The sequence below is a fragment of the Mustela nigripes genome, chromosome 4, assembly GCF_022355385.1.
Source record: "Mustela nigripes isolate SB6536 chromosome 4, MUSNIG.SB6536, whole genome shotgun sequence".
In the NCBI taxonomy this organism is placed as follows: Eukaryota; Metazoa; Chordata; class Mammalia; order Carnivora; family Mustelidae; genus Mustela; species Mustela nigripes.
In genome coordinates, this window is record NC_081560.1 from 37,086,295 (window position 1) to 37,109,347 (window position 23,053).

The following is a 23,053-nucleotide window of genomic DNA, read 5'->3' on the forward strand; positions in this document are numbered from 1 at the left end:
TTGTGATGACTTATATCACATGTGGATAATCAGGCTTAGGACAGGCATGCATGCAAAAATCCAAGATTCGAAGGCAGTAATTTTACAGAAGATGCAGCAATGCATTTTTCAGTCAGCATTGATTTGCATGTTTTTGCATATGATCTCAATCAATAGTTTTCAACCCTCATTGCACATTAGAATCACCTGGGGAGCTTTTAAAACTATCACTCTCTGGACCCCTATCCCCTGGAAATTCTAATTTAATTGTTCTGGGATAGGTCCTGGGCATAAGTATTTTTTAAAAGCTCTCCTGGTGATTCTAAAGTGCAGCCAAGTTTGAGAACCACTGATCTAGATATATTGAATTCCTTGCATGAGTAAAGGAGCTAGTTTTTTTTTTCTTTTTTGCTCCATTTTTAATGAATGTTTTGACTGATGCTAGCTAGGAGCTTTGCATTGTTTGAAATAAAGATCAGAGGTTTCTAAAGACCTCCTTGAGGTCCTTTATTTAAATAAGGTTTTTATACCTGTTTCTCCCACTCTAGTCCATAATCTTCATTCATTTCTTCATAGTACTTTGTGCTGTTACCCCTCAACTTTTAAGTATATCAGTAAATAAGTTAGCATTTTCAGAAAATAAAAAGCTTCTTTGTGAATTAAAGGGATGTAGTTGTATGACCGTATGATGCTTCTTTTGCTTTGGTAAAAAAAGAATTTTAAAAAGCACAAAATAGAGCAACCTTCTCAGAAAACAAGGCAGAACTATGCTTTTTATTTTTCCCCTATGGTTAGAATTTTCTCTGCAGGAAGGTTTTTCTAGCAATCATCAGTAACACATAACACAAAGCTGAAATGCACTTTACAAGAAAGTGGACTCTTCACTTTCGCAGAGAGCTGTCCGTCGTACCTGTTGAGTATACAGTGATTACAGATGCATTTGCTTAATTGCGTTTTTAACTGTTTACCTTCTGAGTACTTCAAATAAAAGATAAAAGCATGAAAAACTTCTCGTAATCTCTTCCTGTTGCATTTACAATTGTAAATTTATATGGTGTTTTTTCCTTTCAAATCTTCGTCAGTCAGGAATTGTTGAACTAAGAAACATTTAAAAAAAATGGTTCATGTAGAAACAGGGTTATGTGTCTTACCCCTAGGAAAGGATATTACCCCATTACTGTGGAATTAATTCCTGAACTCTCTCTTTTTTTTTTTTTAAACTGTGAAGTGAGCCAGAAGAGGTGGCCATTAGTAATCTGTATTAGGAAAGCAAAATTCCTCCTCATTCTCCGCACCTGTTCTGCGAATACACAGTCCTTTGTATATGTTTTCCCTGTGCTCTTACCCTGAATCACTTCTCCTTGAAGGTGGTCCAAGAACTATCTGGACCGTGGACCGTTTGTAACTGGTCCAAGTACAAAAACGGTGAGCAAAAGTTTAGAAACCATCACAACATTCTAACATTACCATGACATTTTTATTTTATGTTATCAAAATAATCTGCCTATAATAGGTTAGGGGGAAGAACAACTGGGTTTTTTTCCAGCACCTTGCTGGAGAACCTCTGTCCTACATTATTCCTTGCTCCTGCTTCATCTTTGGGTCTTGGCCAAAGTGTCACTTTCTCAGGACACCTGTTCTGACTGCCCAGATACAAGTCAGATCGCATCCTTCCAGAACCTCATGGTAAGCTGGTTCTTCCTCTCCATTTGTCACAGTTGTGGTTTCCTGTCTGCATGCAGGATGATTTTGTTGCTGTCTGCTCCCCCTGGTAGATAAGATCCGTGAAGGTGGGGGCTATTTCTGTTTTCTCATCAGTGCGTTCCCACTGCTTGGCACAGAGGAGATAGTTAACAAGTGTGTGTTGCCTGACTGGTCTCCCCCATGTTCTGTTCACCCCAAAACTATCAGTGATTCCTTTCCTCCTTCACTTCTGTTAATGCCCGCTTCTGATCCTGCCTCCCAAGTGTAGCCTCTGCTAGGCAGGAATGAGATGTGGACATGATGCTGCTCCTCCTTTTAGCCAGCTCACCGGCTTCCCCATCTGCCTCCCTATAGCTCCACGGCAAGTTAGAAACATTTTCTTGCTCTCGTGATTGAATATCACCACAGCATGTCTCAGAAAACTATCATAATTTTGCAATTTTGTATACTTTAAAAGGACTTTTAATTATGAAAAATGTGAAATCATGGCTACATTGTTTAACTACTGTCAGTGAAATGACCAGATACAGTTTAGTCTTTCTTTCTTTCTTTTTTTTTTTTTAACGATGAGTAATTATTTGTTTTCTCCCTGGAGGTTGATAAGGGAACAGTAGAATCTTTTGAACTTCATGCTGCCTGAACCTACTCAGCAAGTTGCTATCATTTTAACATTAATGATTTAAAACCCAATTCTTGGAGCGCCTGGGTGGCTCAGTCCGTTAAGCATCTGACTCTTTTTTTTTTTTTTTTTAAAGATTTTATTTATTTATTTGACAGAGAGAGAGATCACAAGTAGTTGGAGAGGCAGGCAGAGAGAAGAGAGAGGGAAGCAGGCTCCCCGCTGAGCAGAGAGCCCGACGTGGGACTCAATCCCAGGACCCTGAGATCATGACCCGAGCCGAAGGCAGCGGCTTAACCCACTGAGCCACCCAGGCGCCCAAGCATCTGACTCTTGATTTCAACTCCCGTCATGATCTCAGGGTTGTGAAATGGAGCTCCACATTGGGCTCTGTGCTGCGCGTGGAGCCTGCTTACAATTCTCTGTCTCTCTCCCCCCTTTCCCCACCTCTCCCTCAATAGATAGACAGACAGATAGATAGATGGATAGATTAGATGATAAACCAAATTCTTAAAGCAAGATTCCTTGATGGTCTGCAGACTTCATGGTTTCTTATTTTAAGAAGTTGGAAGAAAATTTGGAGTGTATCATCCAACCAGATGCCAAATCCACGGGGCGGGGGGTTAAAAAAAAGAAAGGTACCACCAGACATCATAATCATACGATCGCTAACTAGTTTGTTGGATCACATTGTTTTCTTCAGTCCATGCTGATCATGTTTTTGTTGGGGCGTGTTATTCAGATGGAGCACCGACATCGGAAGAAAGACACCCCAGTGCAGGCCAGCAATCACCACCTCTTTGTGCAGATGAAGAGCCTCATGTGTTCCAACCTGGGGGAGGAGCTTGAGGTCATCTTCTCACTCTTTGACAGTAAAGAGAATCGACCAATCAGGTAACTGCATATGGAAACATGCCTAGGATTTCTGCATGTTGCAATGGTGAGCATTTGTAATTGGCAAGCTTTGGAATATAGGACCTTGTATACTTTCCCTCTGTGAGCCACAATTTTCTCATTTGTAGACCTCTGTGAATTTCTAACCTGCCTACCCTGTGGAGGTTCCCATGAAAGTTAAATGGGGTGATGCATACAGAAGTTCTTTGAAAAACTCAAAAGGGGTGTAGAACCATGATAATTATTACTAAATGAAAGTATGTCATTAATATCAGGTCTGTTATTCGAGTTACTTTATATTGATAATGCAAGGAAGACAATATTTCTAAAGTGCAAATTTGGTTTGCTTATCAAGGTCAACACATTGTATTTTTCAAATTTGCAGTGAACAATTGCATTATTGTTGTCTTCCCTGTGTTAGATAATATCAAGAGACGGGTAAGTACTTGGAAACTGTCCCATTAGAGTTTCAGAGCTGTGAAATGGTAAGCGGTTTCAAATATACTTTTTTTTTCCCCTTAGTTCTCAGTGTCTTCTCTTAGGGCAAGTTTTTAATATTTAGGAAAAACCTGTAGTGGATATTTTGGTTGTTATTCAAAAGCTTCCACCCTTGTTGAGATTTTTTTTTTTTAATGTTTCAAATTTTTTGGTATTTGCTTTAAAGTTGAACACAATGCATGCCACCTTTTACATTAAAAAATTAAATTTAGAATTAAAATTATAACACACAAATCACACATGACCCAACTTTACCATGTTTTAAAAAATGATGCTTATTAAAATGCTGACAATTTTAAGCAACTCTGAGCCACATACATTGTTAAATAAATACAAAATAATTCTGGAGTATTTCTCTCCTGGTTAAAAAATACATATATATTTTTAGGTAGCAAGGACAGAATTTATAAGATGTGTAATTAACAATGATAATAGTTTCAAAATCTACTTTATACGCTTTTGAAGGAAATAAATCGTAAGTTAGAAACACAGACCAGTAGTGCTAAAAAGGGAAGAAAATAAAGGCTTGAAAAACAGATCCAAATTGCAGCTTAGCACTTGCTTTAGAAATGTGAAAGATTATTTAGAGATAATACTTGCTAACATATTGACGAGTGTCTTAGAGAGCTTGGTTTCCAGATAGTTTAACAAAAATTCCCCATAACATTGTCTATATAACATGTTGTCTCTAAAATATTTAACAAACTATAGGAAAAGTAAAAGGGAGGCATGAGGTCATTCTTCTACTCATTCCTGTTAAGCTAAGGTTTTGAAGACTATGTAAAAATTCCCCTTTGCCACTAATGTTCACATTGCATCACCACAGGAACGTGTTAATTTAGAATTAAAATTAGCTGCTCTCTTAGTTTTGTTTTAAACATTTTGAAATCTCCTAAAATATCGTTTTAGGTTTTAAGCAACAGAATTCCCCTTCTTTTATTCCTATGTGCTTGATGAAAGTGGGAAAATAACCTGGGTACAGGATCCCCAAAATATGTTTTTGTGGTCTCCAAGTTCATACCAGGAGTTGGGCCTTTTTTCTGCTCTGTGACGCAGCTGGGCTCCGCTCTGTGCCCGCCTCTCCCTTCGCCTTCCCCCTTTTCTTCTTCTTCCCCTCTCCCTGGCCTCTGTCACACACACTTCTCTGATAATCCACCTGAGAAGTCATGGCCCTAGAAGACATCAAGCCTAAGTCCTTCTTCACTGCTTCTACATCGTAATCATCACAAAGATGATGAGCAAAAGAATAAGTAAGAATAAATAGATATGCTTACGAGGTGATGGAACAGTTTCAGATTTATGTTCTTGCTTTCTGAGATTTTGGGCAGCACAGCGATTATTCCTTTAGGGAATTTTCAGAACCTTGCTGTGAGTAGCTTTGGTTCCATTGATGGCACAGGGCAAGTCACCATTACCCTTTGAAGGGGACTTAGGATACGCAGATCTGGAGACCGGACTTGACTCTGGTCTTGGCTGTTGACTGCAGCTGCCCTGACCCCTTCACTTGCCTCTGTCTTTTCATTCATCTTGGAACTGGTGACAAATCTGGCTTCTCTCAGGGCTCCCAGCCTAGCTTATAAGTGTAAAGTATTTTGCGTCTTTTCAGAAAAAGGTGTTACAAAGGTAAGATATGATTTTGAGACCTTGTGTTTCTTCTTAGGCCTAACAGTGTGGGATGTATGGGTATTTTAAAACGAACTTGCATTTCTTTTTTAAACTTTTTTTTTTTCTTAGAAAATTACAGATGTGAAAAGGTAGAATAGTATCATAAAGCCTCAGGTTCCTGCCTCCAGCTTCAACAGTGATCAGCTCAAACCTGATCTTACTGAAACCACACCCCTTTCCAGTCCTCCTCATTGCCTCCAGGTTATTTGGAGGCAAATACCAGATACCCATTTTCATATGTGGGTATATCCCTAAAAAGAGGAATTCCAAAGAAATTACTACCTAAGAAATTAATATTCCCTTATTTTTTAAAAAAGATTTTGTTTATTTATTTGACAGAAAGATGTCGAGAGAGGGAACATAAGCAGGGGTAGTGGGAGAGGGAGAAGTAGGCTTCCCGCCAAGCAGGGAGTTAGATATGCGGCTCGATCCTAGAATCCTGGGATCATGACCTAAGTGGAAGGCAGACACTTAATGACTGATATTCGCTTAACGACTTAATATTCCCTCATGATCAAGTATCCATCTCCAGCCAGCCTTTAGTTTTCCCATATTGACTCATACAATTTTACAAATTCTTTATCTGGAATTAGCACTTATCTGGAACCCTTATCTGGAATTCTAAATTCCTTATCTGGAATCTGGAAATCAAGCCCATGTATTACAGCTGATTGATAAGTTTCGCAAGTCACTTTTTAGCTACAGTTTCCCTCCCTCTCTCCCTCTTAAATTGTCCTGTAATTATTTTGTTGGGGAAACTGATAATTTGATTTTTTTTTCTTTTTCTGAGTTCCATGTCCAGTCCAAACAATGTAAATCTGTAGACAAAAGGTGGTATATTTAAGTGAATGCTTTTGTTGTTAACGATCATGACTGTTGGGACGCCTGGGTGGCTCAGTTGGTTGGGCGGCTGCCTTCGGCTCAGGTCATGATCCCAGGTTCCTGGGATCAAGTCCCACATCGGGCTCCTTGCTCCACAGGGAGCCTGCTTCTCCCTCTGACTCAGCCTTCCACTCTGTCTGCCTGTGCTTGCTCTTGCTCGTTCTCTCTCTGCTCGCTCTCTCTCTCTGACAAATAAATAAATAAAATCTTTAAAAAAAAAAAGAACATCATGACTGCTATAATATAGAAAAAATAAGACACATCCCAAGTATAATATTTATAGCATTGATCCTGACCATTAATCACAGGAAGTTACCTTGTCCAGGTGTAGGTGGCCAGGCCAACGTGGGCTAAGCCGGTGGAGGTGTGGTGAGGAGCAGTAGATGTTTGTTCCTCTCACAAGGCAGACAACTCTTTGGGACTTTTTTTTTTTTTTAAGCTTTCCTCCTCTAAGAAGTAAACAGCCAGCATTTACTGAGCACTAACCATTTTCCAGACTTCACCCTAAATGCTTTAAAAATGTCGTCAGCACTGATACTGTAGGCGAGGAAACCAAGGCACAGGAAGTTTGCATAGTCAACCGGGGTTAGAATTTGAGATACTGATAGTCTTTTTTTTTTTTTTAGTATTGTTTATTTATTTGACAGAGAGAGGGATCACAAGAGTCAGAGTTAGAATTTCAGAGACTGATAATCTTTTTTTTTTTTTAAGATTTTATTTATTTATTTGACAGAGAGAGAGATCACAAGTGGACAGACAGGGGGTGGGGGGAAGTAGGCTCCCCGCTGAGTAGAGACCCTGATGCGAGGCTCGATCCTAGGACCCTGAGATCATGATCTGAGTCGAAGACAGAGGCTTAACCCACTGAGCCACCCAGGCGCCCCAGAGACTGATAGTCTTAATAATAAGTTGTTATAAATTATTGATAATGATAATACTAAACATAGGGCCTCAAAAATGCTCTTTGCTACAGAAATTGGTTTTCTGAATTGAGTCCTTCTCAAATACTTTAAGAAAAGCAAAGTAGCATTGACTCTTACTGTGTGCCAGTGATAAGTAGGTTAGTAGTACTTGGAGATGGCAAATGCAAAAGGAGACAACATATGAAAATCCTCCCCTTCTGGTTCAACTCAGTAGAACAGTGACCCACATGTATCTCTACAATACCAGGAAGGGTACGTTTTCTACCGAAAAACTTAAATTGTCCCTAAAGTTGGGTCATATTTAGAAAGCCCATTAATTTTCTCTCAAAAAAATTTCTACCTGGACATGTCTCTGAACATTAGGCCTCTCATGCAAGACAACTCTTGCTGTAAGTAATCATAAAGACTTAGTCAACCTCTGACGCCATCTTGCTCACATACATCGACCATGTTCTTCCTGTCCAGCTTACCTACCTCAGTTGCTTGTGTAACAGCACCAACCCAGAGCTCCCTGCACATAAACCTACATTGGATTCCACGCTCAGCAAATATAACATACTTTGATTTATTGGCGTTTTGTACAGTCTTGACATTTACATAATTAGTAAAAAATGAATTTGATAAATTAAGTTTTGTATGAGTAAAGTGGTTTTAGAGAATATCTGTCTGGTTGAAAGTTTGTAATTTCTCTACTCTACAAGGGTATAGCTGGGAAAGTCAGGCAGTCATTTCCCCAGATATCCTCCGTAATTTTGTTTTATTTTCTTCTTTTCTATTCTGTTTATTTAACAAAGCACTTCCATAATGCTTGTGATGTGCCAGGCACTGTTCTAAGCTTTTTAAAAAATATTTCCTTATTTGTCTCTTGTAACAACCCTATGAGGTAGGTACTGATACTATTCCCATTTTTTATGGATGGGGAAACTGAGGCACAGCATGATTAATGGGTGACCCAGCTAGTATGTCGTGTGGCTGGTATCTTAACTTGCAGCCTCGTCAGGTGTCATTACTCTGAGTCATTTTCCTATATCCAGTCTCCTCATCTTTAGGACTTACTATACCCTGTTTTCTTCCTCAACCAAGTTTTACTCACCAGTGTGTGGTAAGGGGTCTGTTGAGGATTTGTTTTTTTAAGAAACCAGGGTGGGAGAGAAAATGAGCTTGTTGACAGGATGGATCCAGTAACAAAAGAGAGACTGCCCTCAGAGCAGAGGGGAAGTCTTTGGTGGTGGGATGCATCAGGAAATGGGCCTGAAGGTGCAGGTGGAGAGGTGAGCCGGGGCCAGAGAAAGGGACGAGTTTGTGGAACGGTGTTGGTGTGCATAACCCGAGCTATAGGATTGGGATTATCTGGAGTCTTTGTTCATATATATGTGTGTATACATATATATATACTAGTTAACCTTATATGTTACACTTGTCTCCTTTGGCTTGCATTTAAAATTGGTTTTTGAACAGTTTGGTGACAAATACTCCCAGTGTTTGTGTTCTGCATAGGCTGTTCAGCTCTGCATGTGTGTGCTCACTCATATCTTCCCTGTGAGGAGATGTGTCAGTTAATCTACAACAGACTGTAAATTAGATGGGCCAATGCAAATGACATCGTTCACTGGCTGACTACTTCCCTTATAACTTTCATTACTTTGTTTACTGATGTATTCTAAGGCTTCATTAATTAAAGCTGTAAATTTGTTTCACGACTAATGTATTACTGTATTTCATTCTCATCAGAGAATTTGTTTAATAGGACCTAAGTGCCACAAATGGGTACTTAGCTTAGTCCAGGGCTGCTCATGCATGCACGCTGCTGGCATGGGCTTTTATTTGAGAAAATAGCAGCAGGGTAGTACTCCTGGAAAGTCTTATTCTGGTAATTAAATTCCTAAGGTCTTTTCATAGTAGTTAAATTCAGATAAAATTTATTTTCTGCTGGTACTTTAGTCACATTCTTTCCTGAAGTTATGTATTTTTCCTACCATCATACGTGGTAGGAAATACATACAAACTCTTGATTTTCCATGAAATGCCTCATTTCCATGTAAATTTTATGTTGCCCACTGTCACCTTCTTTTTTGATATATCATCCTAATTCCGTCATTTATGAGAAAGGCAAGTAGTGAATATTATTGGTGGGGCCCAGGGCTTTTTAATGTGAATTCATACAGAACTATGAAATATGTCTGAATGTATCTCCATCCTCAAGACACGTCTCTTCCCATATCTGGTACAGGCAGCACTATATAGTTTATAAGTGGCCCAGGTCTGGTGTCAGACGACCTAAGTTCAAATCCTGGGTTGTTTTTTCTTTTTAATTCAGTAGCTGAATCAGTCTGGTGCGTTAATTCATTTCTCTTATAGCTGTTAATTATCTGCTAAATGAAGATGATAATAGCACTTTTCTCTCGGGTTATTTGAAGATTAAATGAGATCATAGATATATTTCATAATGTAATGCTTGACACGTGGTCATTGGTCAGTAAATGGTAGCTATAAAGATTATGATTTTCAAATACCCAAATAGGAAATGTACTTTAACATAACCAGAAATGATAAATAGTATTTGTTCTTGAATTCTTATATTTTATGAGTACTTATTGTTGTTTTGTTAGGTACAAGTTATTATAGTTAGATAAGATTCAGAGAGACTTCCTGGTTAACAGGTAGAATGGCATCAGGGGTATGATTTGCTTTAAAATACTTAAGCAACAAGAAGGGGGGGAGAAGCAAATGGAGAACAAAGTTAGAATAAAGGGATAGGTGGAACTAGTGTGACATAATGTCATGACTGTGGATTCCCTGTGGTAGGTCTATAGGTTCTTGGTTGAACTTTTAGCAATTGGGTGTATATAGTTAATGAGTTACCTACTTCACATATTTTATGCACGGAGGCAAAAAAGCAATGAAGAAGAAGATTGGTTTCTTAGTCTAGTCTAGTTGCTAGTTGCATGGATGTCTTGGTTCCATTCTGACTGTAATAATATTCCTGGGTTTATATAAACTGACAATAATATCCTTGATGATGGATTTGACAAAACTTGAGAGGAATGTTTTGCTAAGGTCTAGGACATTCAGTATTTTATAATATGTGCATTGTAACATTACCTTTAGAGCATAAACTTTGACTCATATATAAAGCAAAATAGCAGCTTTTAGAAGATGAATCAAGATTCTGTGAGAGGAAGTACTTATATGTTCAAGAAAAATTTTATGTCTTCACTAGGACCAGCGTCCCAGAAACTCTGAATTAGTATAGGTTCCACCTCTCAAAAGTGAAGATATGCAGCAGTTCTGTGAATGGCATATTACTTGTTCGTTCATTCACTCATTGCACAAGTTACATAGGAGTATTTGTTGGTGAGACCTTACTGGAGATTCAAAGGTGAATCTTGGAGCAAATGTCAGAGGGGATCCAAGATGCCTTGAGAGGAAGGGCGCTGCTTCTAACGTGGGAAGAAGGGAGGTGAGGGCAGTGAAATGGACAGAAAATGTTGAGATGAAAAGACTGGGTTTGTGGCCTTGGTCTTGTATAAGTAACATGGGGAAAAAAGATCTGTCATTGGAAAGCAAAAGAGAGAATTAATTGGAGGCTGAAAATGATTTACAGGAACAGGGTGAGTGGACACTGAACAGAAGTGTGATAGGAAGCGAGTTAGTGCAGAATAATAGAATTGCTGTGTGTGGTGTGGTCTCTCCGAAGAGAGACATCTGAAAGGGGCAGTGAGTCCTGGCTCTCAAGTTCTACAGCTTTTGCCAGAGGTGCTCAGGAAGTAGGCGTCAGAAGCAGGGGTTGGGGTTTGGAGATTGAAACATCGCAGTTGGAAAAGAATGAGAAGATTGGGAATCTGGCATCATGATGAGGAGAATCAAAGAAATGACAACCCTAGCTTCCGATGGGTCTCTTCAGAGGCAGATGCGATCTAATAATAGCCTTTTCATTTTTTAAAGGAAATTAAAGAAGGGGTGTTTTGTTTTGTTTCTGAAAAATTCAGGTACTGGGAAAATTTTTCAAGAGCTTATAGAAGTCAGCTTTCAGAGACAATGGCTACTCAGCCCAAACTAGGAAAAATGTGTCTGAATTGTGTGCATTGTAGTACATTGTATCTATTGTACGTAACCCAGTTAAGAGAGCGGGAAAGATTTTTTAATTCTCTGAGCACTATGCTAGAATTTCTCATATCATACATCATTTGCAACTTATTAGAGTGTGATCACATAAGTTCAGCATTGATATTTTTATCATAAATGAAGAGCATTTATGGTTTGTGAATGCTGAAAGATAGCTGGCAAAGAGCTCTTCTTTGAGTGTGATGTTACGAAGCTGACTCAAAATTGGAACCTCTCCAAAGCACAACAACAATGTAGAGAGAGAAGGTCTGGCCATACATGCAGGGAACACAACTCTGCTTGGGAACAAAAATAGATGAAGAAGGCGTTCAGAGCTCCTCCTTGGATTGTGGCAACATCAACTACTCTACGGCCTGGAGCATTTCCTGCTGTGTCTAGACGTGCTGGCTCACATCTTGCTGTGGGTGTCTGTCCATCCATGACCCACAGTGACCTTCCCTGGGCCTCCTGTTTAAAGGCACTACTGCTCCCCATTCTCCCTCTTCTTTTCCGTCTTCTAATTCTTCCAGCAGGTGCATGAAAACTGGGGCCATTATCACTTTGGAGTAAATCAGATTTTGTGGTTTGCTTCTCCTTTGGTCACACTTCTGTGTCACATATTAAAAAAAAAAAAAAAAAAACAGGGGCGCCTGGGTGGCTCAGTGGATTAAAGCCTCTGCCTTTGGCTCAGGTCATGATCCCAGGGTCCTGGGATTGAGCCACACATCAAGATTTCTGCTCCACAGGGAGCCTGCTTCCTCCCCTCTCTCTGTCTGCCTCTCTGCCTACTTGTGATCTCTGTCTGTCAAATAAATAAATAAAATCTTATAAAAAATTGTTTAAAAAAAATAACAACAAATAATTGCTTTAGAGATGTGGTGATGTCTTTCATCAGAGACCTTTTAAGAAATGGGCCAGGAAGAAGATCTAAATTAAAACAGAAGAAGCCAAGAAATAACTTCATTCATGCTAAGAACACTGGGGTAAAAGTGGTCTACTCTTTTTCTCCATAGAATTTTAAGAGCTATACAATTCCATTTATTTTTCCAATTGCAAATTAATACCTGATTCTAATGATAAGTGGCTGGAAATTCAAGATGGCAGAAAACTGAACACTCAGTGGATTCAGAACTGGCTTTCTCTCTTTTAGCCCTCCCCACTTATTCAGGCTCCTTTTTTTTTTCTTTTTTTTCAAAAGATTTTATTTATTTATTTGACAGAGAGAGGGGGGTAGATCACAAGTAGGCAGAGAGACGAGCAGTGGGGGCTGGGGGGAGAGCAGGTTCCCCGCTGAGCAGAGAGCCTGATGTGGGCCTCTATCCCAGGACCCTAAGACTGTGACCTGAGCCAAAGGCACAGGCTTAACCCACTGAGCCACCCAGGCACCCCTCCTTGTCTCTTCTTACTGAGATTGTGCAATCTTGTAGAATGTGACCAGAAGGCCCTTTTACCCCTCTTCCTGTGTTTTAAAAAAATGATCAGCTTGGTGGTCTTTTCACCTAGAAGCTGCCATCTCTGTCTTTCTTGCTCTGTGCTATGTTTGCTACTTATATGGAATTCAGATTTCATTTTCCTAAGTTCCCCACTGAAGAAGTTATGGTCACACTGAGCAACCCATCTCGCAAGGACTTTTTTGGTGCCATTTCTGCTGTAAGATGGTTGAACACTGACAAAGGAATTGTGAATGATAGGGCCCTTATTAGCTCCTTTTCTGAACATAAGACTTTATCCCCTCATCATCTTCTTGTGTCCACTGGTGGGTGTTGATGTGGTTAAAGGAAGCTTACAAATCTTCTGTTGTTGAGACAACACGTTGTAAGATCATGCCGTTATTGTCTCATTTTTGTTGTCATCCTTCTACTCCAGTGGGCATGTGCCTATCAGTGAGAGGGAGAACTCAAGCTGTTGAGGGCTTCTGGAGTGTTGATGGTGTTGTTTCATGTTACTCTCTGTGAATCAGAAGCACACTCTCAGACCTGTCCCTATGGGAGCGTCATTTGCAAAATCTGTCATGCTAAAAAAATGTGAATAAAAACTGGCAGACACATATACAGTGCCTTTTCCTCAGTATTTCTCTTTAAAGATTTTTGACTGAGAGTTAAACAGAGACTGTGTCTTCTTTTTATGTCCACTGAGCATGATTTCACACTGTTGCTGTTGAGTCATTGATGATCATTCACTGAGCAAACAATTACTGCTGTCCTTCTCAGAGCCAGGCACTGATCTGGGCAAGTGGGGACACATCAGTGAATAACCCAGGGGAAAAAAAATCCTGTACTTCCAGAATGTAGATTCTAATGCTACTGAAAATACTCTTAAACTTTAAGTCAAGAAGTATTTTTGAAAGATAGTTTCTATACCATCTCATAGTATTTTAACCAATGTAGTGTTTCCATTTCACAAAAATATTTGCAGTGTCTAAAGCAATGCTTCCTAATCTTTTTAGTCCCTTTGGCTCCTTCTTCAATTTAGGAAAACTATAAACCTCTATGAAAGTAATGTACCAGTTCTCATTCACATTAATATTTGTATATCGGTTTAGCTGCCTTGTTTAAAAAAAAAAAAAAAATCACTTGACCTTCAAAAGCCCAAGTGCATTTGTCATCTAGCTCACGAATACTATTTAATAAGGATTTAGATAGTTTTCAGTTTTTAAACTTGTAATGAATGCAAAGAATCTGTCAGTAAGTTGTTGAAAGGAAATTGGATTTTTTGCTTGTTTTCTTTAAAATAAATATCTTTTTGAGATAATAAATGCATGAAAGATGTGTTGTACTTAGTGGTTTTATAGGGCTTGACTTACTTCCAGTTTAATTATTTATTCTGCTTTCATTTATGATTTCCTTGCAAGGAACTGCATGCTTCAAACCAGAGTATATTTAAGCTTAGGGTTGCTCTATTTTCAAGATTTCTTATTACAGATGCTTTCCCTAACAAAGAGACATTGTTAGAAAGGTCAGAATAATTACCGTGCATCGACTGGAGTGTTTCCTCCCTTGTGGTGTGTCAAATATACAATATTTATAATGATCAAATTATGTAAATTCACAGAAGAATAAGCATAAGATATTCTGCCTATATAGGCCTTCTTATTTCATGGTTCCTGTTTCTGTTGACAAGATCCTATCATTGCCTACTTTTTTTTACTTCTCTGAGAAACTGGTTTTCTATTGAAATTCTTAATGAGTTCTCTAGAGATGGTGCAGAAAAGTATTTCCCTGAGTTGCTCAAATAGTATAGCTATTTCTAAGGATTTGCTTGAATTCAACCTTGGGATTTCTGGAGTCTCAAGTCTTTTGAACTTATAGTCATTACTATTTTTCTTAAATCAGTCAATGCAATCATTTTTTAAAATTCATCAGTCAGTGATGGATAGCACAGGCAATATGAAATGGCAGATGATATGTATATTACTTATTTATAATTTTAAAAAGCATGGAATTTCTTTTTTCGTTGAGTTATACTATTCTAGGAAGAGTTTCGATTCAGATAGCTTTATTCTCTGAAAGAAAAAATAGCATGAAATGCTTTTCAGTCATCTTAAGTAGTAAGAATCAGCATGATGTTCAACATTCGCAATAGATTTGACTATTAGTTTAAAAAATAATCTCCCCTTGTCTCATTCAACTGAAGAATCCTTTGCTGACAAAGCCATCACATCAGTTGGTTGCTTAGTCTCTCACCGTCAAATATTTTTAGGGTGAATCTGGGCATGGACATTACTATTAAAAACAGAAAACTGAAGACTCTGTCTTCTCTCTAGGTGAACTCCAGAAACCTTGGTAGCGACAATCACTCTCTTTCCATTTCCCTGTAATCAGAAAAAAGCTCATGACCCTAAGGTTGCTTTAGTTTTAAACTTAGAAAGCCCATTAATAGCTTTATTTAGGAAGTCTTGCTCGAAGAGTTACTTTCATTTATTGCCAAGGAGAAACTGTCCCTTGTCTGGTTATGTGGTTGGGAGAAGAACAGTGAAAAGTCTTTGGCCTGAAGGTACGGGCGTGCATTGCCTGTTTTCTGGTATATGTGACTCTTGTAAAAGACAGACAGCAGTTCTAACTCATTAGGGCCTGTATATTTAGGTCAAAACAGTGGTCCTTACACATAACTGGACTTTTAAACATGCAGGGAGTTTTTAGATTCATCCTGACCTAGTAAGTCAGGATGTCCAGGGGAGGGCCTGGGTTTTATACAGCTCCCAAGAGCATGTTGTGTGCACCTGTGTTAGGAGCCCCCAGAGGATAAGGCGGGCAAGTGTCTCTGTTTCCCACTGAGCATTCCTTTCATTTTTCCTCTGTGCCATGGTGAGCACTGAAGCCCTTGGTCCAGTGGCCAGCCCAGCCTCCACCCACCTCCCCAGAGTCTTGCCTGAACCGTGGTAGCACCAGCCCATGGGGGGCATTAGTCCACATTTAGAAAGTAGCTTGGGCCTTCCTGTTTTCAGTTGCCCTTTGCCACTTGTTCTAGGAAAGAACATGGTAACAGCTCCCTCAGGCTGTTGGCAGCATCTTATACTGTTCATCAGTCAGAAAGCATGTGACAAAATGCAGAAGCAGTGAAATAGAAGCATGAAATCACCTTATGTTTGCATTCTCTTGCCTTGTGGCTCACGGCTCTGGGGTGAGTACAGCTGAGACACCCACTCATGGCTCCTCACTCTTCCCTTTGTCCTCTCGCTCCCACTGTTTCCGCCTTGGCTCCTGGCGCACCTCCCTTTGCTTCTGCTCATCATAGAGTAGATATTGTTATCCTTACACATGGCAAAGTTAACTGTAAAACAAGTGACTTCGCATTTTCAAAGGCACTACATGGGCAGTTGTTGGTCAGATGGTTTCTTAAAGTGTGAGTGTAAAAGAACCAGACTGTTCAGGGTTTTTCTGATTAGTTTACCAGAACATGAGCATCTTAATGTTTTCTCTCGTCTGCTACTGTTACTCTTGGGGGTCCTCTATTTATTTTAATGAGTTAACTGTTCAAGTGATTTTAGAAAAATTCTTTATAATTTTCTATAGATTGGTCGGTCTAGGCTACTAATCTTTCACATCACATGTTCTAACTCAAGATATTCCCCACTCATATGGTTTTGGACGAAGTACAGCTTGTGTAATTTTCACATTCCTGAGATCACCAGGCAGTTTTGCTTCTTACGAGTTGGGAACTATAGAGAGGTAAACATGAATCATACAGAGAAAGAGAAAAATCTCCTTGGCATTGGCCAGTCCTAACTTCAGGTGCATTGCTCTTTGAAGCCAACTGCTTATCCTAGGAACACCCTATGGGAGAGGCACTTGATAGGATGACTCAGAAGTCTGGGAGCCCTCTCCCACATCTGGCCTGCAGGCCTCCAAGACCCTAGGCAAGGCCTTTCCTACAGAAGGGCGACTGCTTCTCTGTGGCTGTGTTAGGCAGAGGGACAGGAAGAAGGAACATCCTGTCCTGCTGAGAATGGGAACAGAAGCCATCAGAGGGCCCCACATCCCCACTGCACACCCCACATGATCTGACCATGGGTAAGAACTTTTCTATCCAGATATGCATGGAAATAACACTCTTCATTATCAGAGATCTTTTTGAGTACGTCGGAATGCGGTGGCACAACTGAGCAGGCACACAGATGTAAACTCCCTAAATACAGATACATTTCTGGCTGGCTTGATTCATTCATTCATTCTGTCAGTCAGTCATTTATTTTCAGTTTCATGCGTTTTCGTTATTATTTTTTATTTTATTGAAAATATTCACAATACCAACCCTCTGTTCATATGACATGGTTAGTCTTACTCTGCTTTGTTCACGATAATCTGTTCTTTTACTTACTGCTTAGTATTGTGGTTAAGACCCGAGATTCTGGATTCAGGCCCTGAATAATTGATTTCCTGGCTGCACCCTTGCTGATCATGCAAGTTTGGCCAATTTACCTAATACCTCCCAGCCCCAGATTCCCCATATGCAAAGTAGGGTTGGAGGTGGTTCCTACCACATGGGGTGGTTGTGAGAAGTAAGTGAGAAAATCCATGTGAAGTGTAAGTCATGGTACCCAGCACAGGGTAATATTTACTTGTACAATTTTTCTTTTGGGCCCAGGATGGGGATGCTTGTTTACACTCTTATTTCATTATCTTGGTTTCCTTAAATCCTTGTTAGAAGAAGGCAAGTCATAGATAATAAGTAATTATGGGTTGTTTTTTTTTTATGCTTTATTTCCAAAAAGAAAGAATCTGTCTTTGTTGATTTATAATATAAAATGATTTATAATGGCTTACACATGGAATTCAGGTGGGCACCAAATTTCTCTCAGAAGTTCCCTCTGGGAGAACATGGTAGTATATGGCAAAGTCAAATGAGGATTGTTTTTTTTTCCTGGCTGGTAATATCAGCTCACATTTCTCAGTGTTTCTGGAGTTGTTTCTATTTACTTATTCCTTAGTGATCAAGGACACAGTATTCTCATTTGGAAATATATAATTTCACTGTAGATTTTTCCATCACTATATGTTTAATATAACAAAGATATAAAATGTACACGGGGACAAGGCTAGAAGCATGATCTAAAATATGGGGTGCCATGAAGTTATTTAGGTGACTCTCACATCTGGTGGGGAGGTGCCCTTGATTGAAATGTCTCTTTGGAGAATTTCATGTATTTCTCACCATAAAGTAAAGGACATTATGGGGAAGAGAGGGAAACTTAGGAATGCAAATAAATCTCCTCACTTATTGGGATTGTGTTGTATTTTTTTTCTAAAAGATTATATCTGTTCAGTCTTTAATTAACCACTGAGGAAGTACCAGGTCATCGGCTAGCAGCTGGGGATGTAAAGGTTAATGATGATCACCCCATACTCTCGTTCTTGACAGTGTATTAGCAAGGAACACATACACCTGTTATGATTAGGAAAAAAATGTAAACGATGTAATTGAGATATTCACATCTTACCACGTCAAAAATGACTCTTTTTAAGCTCACAAAAACCAACTGTGTTTTCTAATTGGAGAAGCCACCCTTTTCCTTAGAGTGAGTCTCAAAAATGCCTTTGTGCGTGGCCACAAAAGTTTGTGAGAGAATTGTAGAAGATGTACCAGAGTGCGACGTCGGTGATTTGTTCAGTTTTTCTCCCCCGGCCTTCAAGACATACGTTTTGGTATTGTCCAAACTTGGGGTGGGGATGGGGTGGCGGGATATTTATTTGTAATTCAAAGATTCTGAAATGTTTTCCTATAGGTCATCTTCTTACCTCTGAAACCATTTACTGGTTAAATAGGTCCTGTATTACCAAAGCTAAAGAGAACTTGATTTGAGATTTGAGTTTGTGTAATGACTTGTCATTAACTAAATAAGATTTTTTTTTAAATTGGCCACAAAGATTTTTCTTTTCCCTTTTAATAGAAATCTGTATTTGTTTTTTAAGATGTTATTTATTTATTTGACAGAGAGAGAGAGAGAGATCACAAGTAGGCAGAGAGGCAGGCAGAGAGAAAGGGGGAAGCAAGCTGTCTTCTGAGCAGAGAGCCTGATGCGGGACTCGATCCCAGGACTCCAAGACCATGATCTGAGCCGAAGGCAGAGGCTTAACCCACTGAGCCAACCAGGCACCCCAATAGAAGTCTGTTGTTTTTTTTTTTAAATTGCACTTGAGTTATTTTTCCGTAGTACCCTTTGTCAGTCTATTTTTATCTCCCCTTAAGGCATGCTTCAGCGAGGGGATATGTCATTGGCTTAGTACATATTGATATTCTTTCTGAAACAGGATATGATATAGTATAATACTTGCATAATCAGGATTCTGTCTAGACTGGTGAAATTAAAATAGTGACAGAGCAAAAGGAATCTCTTTCTGAAATAGAATACTTTAGGAAACATGACTTTACCAGAATATTGATGAAGCTTGCAAATATGGAGTGGTATTTTATATCAGTATTAAAGTTAAGGTTTTCATATCTAGAATGCCTTGTTGACTTTTGTATATTATCTTATTGGTATTCATTATTTTAGACTGGCCCACCAGAAGATAAAGGTCAATATGATGTAAACATTCCAGTAGGGATAAAGAGGAACCTCAAACATAAGTGCATCTCAACAATATATAAAAATATAAAGTAGCAGATGCTGTCTGTGGTACAGAAGAGGGGAAAATGGTCACATTGCCTGTGTTTGGGGCTAAAGTATAATCCATAAACATTCTTTGATGACTAAGACGCAAAACCAAATTCCAGTCTTAAATCTCAAGAGAGTCGATTAACTAAAGCCAAATTCTTAAATCATTTTGGAGCTCTGCATTTGTTTAATAAAATAATTCTATTTTCCTATTTATTTTTCTAGGTATGTTTCCTTGAACAAATTACCAAGGAACTATTTTAAGCCAGGGACTGCTTTGAAACCTGCTAAAATATATTTCTGCTGCTTTCATTCCCATGAGGCCAAGAAGGGTGTGGGGAGAGTGACCCTGTACTCTTAGGACCAGCCTTGACCAAATCAGTGGGTGTCCCAAACAGATGGACGGCTTCTCTCTTATCTCAATATTCTGGAAATATTTTCTCTTTATTTCTATAAAGCAGAGAAAAGACTAACCTTATAGCATTCATTTGAAGTACAAAGGTTTTGAATTAACACATGGGATAGAATCAATTCTCAGGCGTGCACCGGATCTGTGATCTTGGACAATATAATTTACTATTTCTCAGTTTCCCCGTCTATAAAATGGGTATAATAGTAGTTCTGTCTTTATAAGGGCATAATGAGGATTAAATGAATCAATTCCCATTAAGTCCTTAGCAGAGTGGCCATCAAATGGTGACTTCTTAACAAAAATAGTATTACCTAGTATGATTATTTAAGTATCATTCATTTATCTGAAGATGAATTTTTACACATTTACTTCAAGCATATCTTAAATTTGAAATAGTAGTGAATTTTCTTCTGCTGTGAAGAAAGCTTACAGTCCTCCTTGAAGTATAGTAAATGACGGTTGGGTAATAGAAATTTAACTCTGCATCCTTTTGGATCTTTCATTCCCAGACTGGCCTTCAGAATTGTAGCATGTGGGAACATTAGCTTCACTTGAGAATTCTCGCAACAATTTGTATTCTCATCACTCAGACCTCGTCAGCCACTGCTCTCTGGAAAAATACCCCCAAACCCCACAGATAATAGGTATGGGATGACCCCCCAGAAACGTACATTGGTTGCCCTTTCTCATATCAGAGGGCAGGAATAGGTATCATGTAAGAATAAAGAAAAACATGGTAAGCCAGGTAGTTGAATCTGTTACGTGTATCTATCTAGGTTTAAATCACAAAAGAGAATAAAAATGTTCCAAAACAGTCATAAATTCTTATCCATATGCTTCCTTAGAGATGTGGTTATGGCTCTTATTTCTTCTCCTGCACGAGACAAGGGAGATTTGCGTTGACAGAGCCAGTATTTAAGGCAAGGGTGGAGTGGTGAATCAGCATGGTGAGTTAGTCCGAGCCTCACTAACGCCCCACACTCTCTTTCCCTGCTTGGTCCTCAGCCTAAAGCAAATCTAACCTTGGCCACACTGTGTGCTAATACCCTGGTCCTGCATCCTGTAGGTGTTGGCTGTGTTTCCTCCCTGAGGTGGGCAGCCATTTGATTCTGTCATAGGCACGAGGATATTGAAATTCAGAAGCTCATGGTTGCTGGTACATTCATTTTTCTCTGGTTGATATTCTTTCTATTTTACTTACTTATTTTTCTGTTTATTTGAATATAAATGGGTATATTTGAATATAAATGGGTAACATTACCTTGGATCTAAATGACATCCCCAAATATATTGATTTGAATTAGTAGCTGATCAATAGTATTTGTGTTTGTTTTTAATATGGTGACCCTGTATTTTCATATGCAAGTTCTGTGGGGAATTTAAGGTCTCCTTTTTCTTCATGAACCAGCGCAAATTCAGGTTTCATTTCTTGGACCTTCTCTTGGTGCTATAGATGATATATTTATAAGAGCATAAAATATTAAGCCTTCTGCTTGATGGTTACCACTCCTTGTATGATGTTCATTAAATACATGACACACAACATGAAAAACAATACTCTTAGGTACAAACACACAAAACATGGTAGGTCCGTTTTTTTCCTTTCCTGCACTTACTTAGTTCCACTTTTTGGAATAGTAAGAATGTGGTATCACTGATATAGAAACCTGTTCTTTTAAAGGTTAATCTTTTTGTTTGCATAGATATTTATGTTTTCTGCTCTTGCTGATTTGCCAGTATTGTCAGAAGTGAAGTAAATGTTTATTGTCTTGGGTGTGCTTCTAATTTACAATAGCAGTTTGACATCAGATGAAGGACCTAATATGTTTTGAGTTTACCTTTTAAGATTAAGAATAAATAGAAGAGTGATAAGTCCTTAGATATTAAATAATTTTCAGTATATTAAACTTTTTTTCTCTTGTAGTGAGAGATTTTTCCTGAGGCTGAATAGAAATGGACTTCCCAAAGCCCCAGATAAACCAGAACGACATTGCTCTCTCTTTGTGGTAGGTGGATCTTGTTTCTTCTCGGAGGCGGATTTTTCCAGCTGTACTTCATGTTTCTTGAGGAAATAAATTATTGTGAGAGAACATAGTGACTTCCCTTAACCTTTGTAAATAACACTCACAGTACAGGAGGGCAGGGCTGCGGGCCTGGGTATTATGGAAGACATGTGCTGTGATAAGCACTGGGTGTTATACACAACTAATGAATCATGGAACCCTACCTCAGAAACTATTGCTATATTATATGTTGGCTAATTGAACGTGATAATGTAAACCATAAAATAAAGTATAAGTGCTTGACAAAAACAAAACAAAACAAACACACTGAAGTACAGTTAGTGACCAGAATCTTGAATACCACCATTCATACACACATCTGTGTTCCTTTGGTTTATGTTGGAGCCTGTTACACTCTGCATGACATAGAGCATTTAGGATGTACTTAATTAAATGGTTAAAGAATGATTGAGTGAGAAATTTAAAAAAGACTTTTTCTTTAATGTATTATTTGACATCAGTAGACTTACCCTGTAAACTTGTAGTGGTATTTTTATTTTATTAAGTTTTTATTTAAATTCCAGTTAGTTAACACAGTGTAATATTAGTTTCAGGAGGACAGTATAGTGATCCAGCACTTCCATACATCACCCAGTGCTCATCACCACAAATGTACTCCTTAATCCGCATCATTTATTTAACCCATCCCCCCCAGCTCCCCTCTGATAACCATCAGTTGTTTTCTGTAGTTAAGAGTCTGTTTCTTGGTGTCTCTCTCTTTTTCCCTTTGCTCATTTGTTTTGTCTCTTAAATTCCACATAGGAGTAAAATGTGGTATTTGTCTTTCTCTGACTTATTTTGCTTAGCATAATACTGTCTAGCCCTATCCCTGTCTTTGCAAATGGCAAGATTTTGTTCTTTTTATGGCTGGCTAATACTCCATCAATACTCCATTTCGTGTGTGTGTGTGCATGTGTGTCTCACATCTTTATCCATTTATCTGTCAGTGGATACGTGGGCTATTTCCATAATTTGGCTATCATAGAATGGGCCTTTTTTTTTTTCTTTTAAGCATCATTTGACATCCATAGACTAAGAGTGTTAATTTGATCAAGTGGTATTTTTAGAACAGGATTTGAATTATATGCTTCTGTTACAAAATTCCATTAAGAATGTCTGCATTATCTTTGTCTTCTGTTAATTGTAGAACTAATGTGCTATGACCTTTAATAATTCTATATAACTTGTGAGTTTTAAAATAATCCCACTTTTTTT

General features: G+C 38.7%; 1 protein-coding gene across 3 annotated transcripts in view; it reads left to right on the forward strand.

The window, feature by feature from the left end:
• Positions 1–23,053, forward strand: part of DOCK4 (dedicator of cytokinesis 4) — a 431,767-nt gene that overhangs the window by 213,351 nt on the left and 195,363 nt on the right. For all 3 annotated transcript variants that reach the window (XM_059396554.1, XM_059396556.1, XM_059396555.1), the window contains exons 8-9: positions 3,045–3,196; positions 21,700–21,781. In XM_059396554.1, the coding sequence (XP_059252537.1) occupies positions 3,045–3,196; positions 21,700–21,781 (234 nt within the window). The remainder of the gene's footprint in view (positions 1–3,044; positions 3,197–21,699; positions 21,782–23,053) is intronic.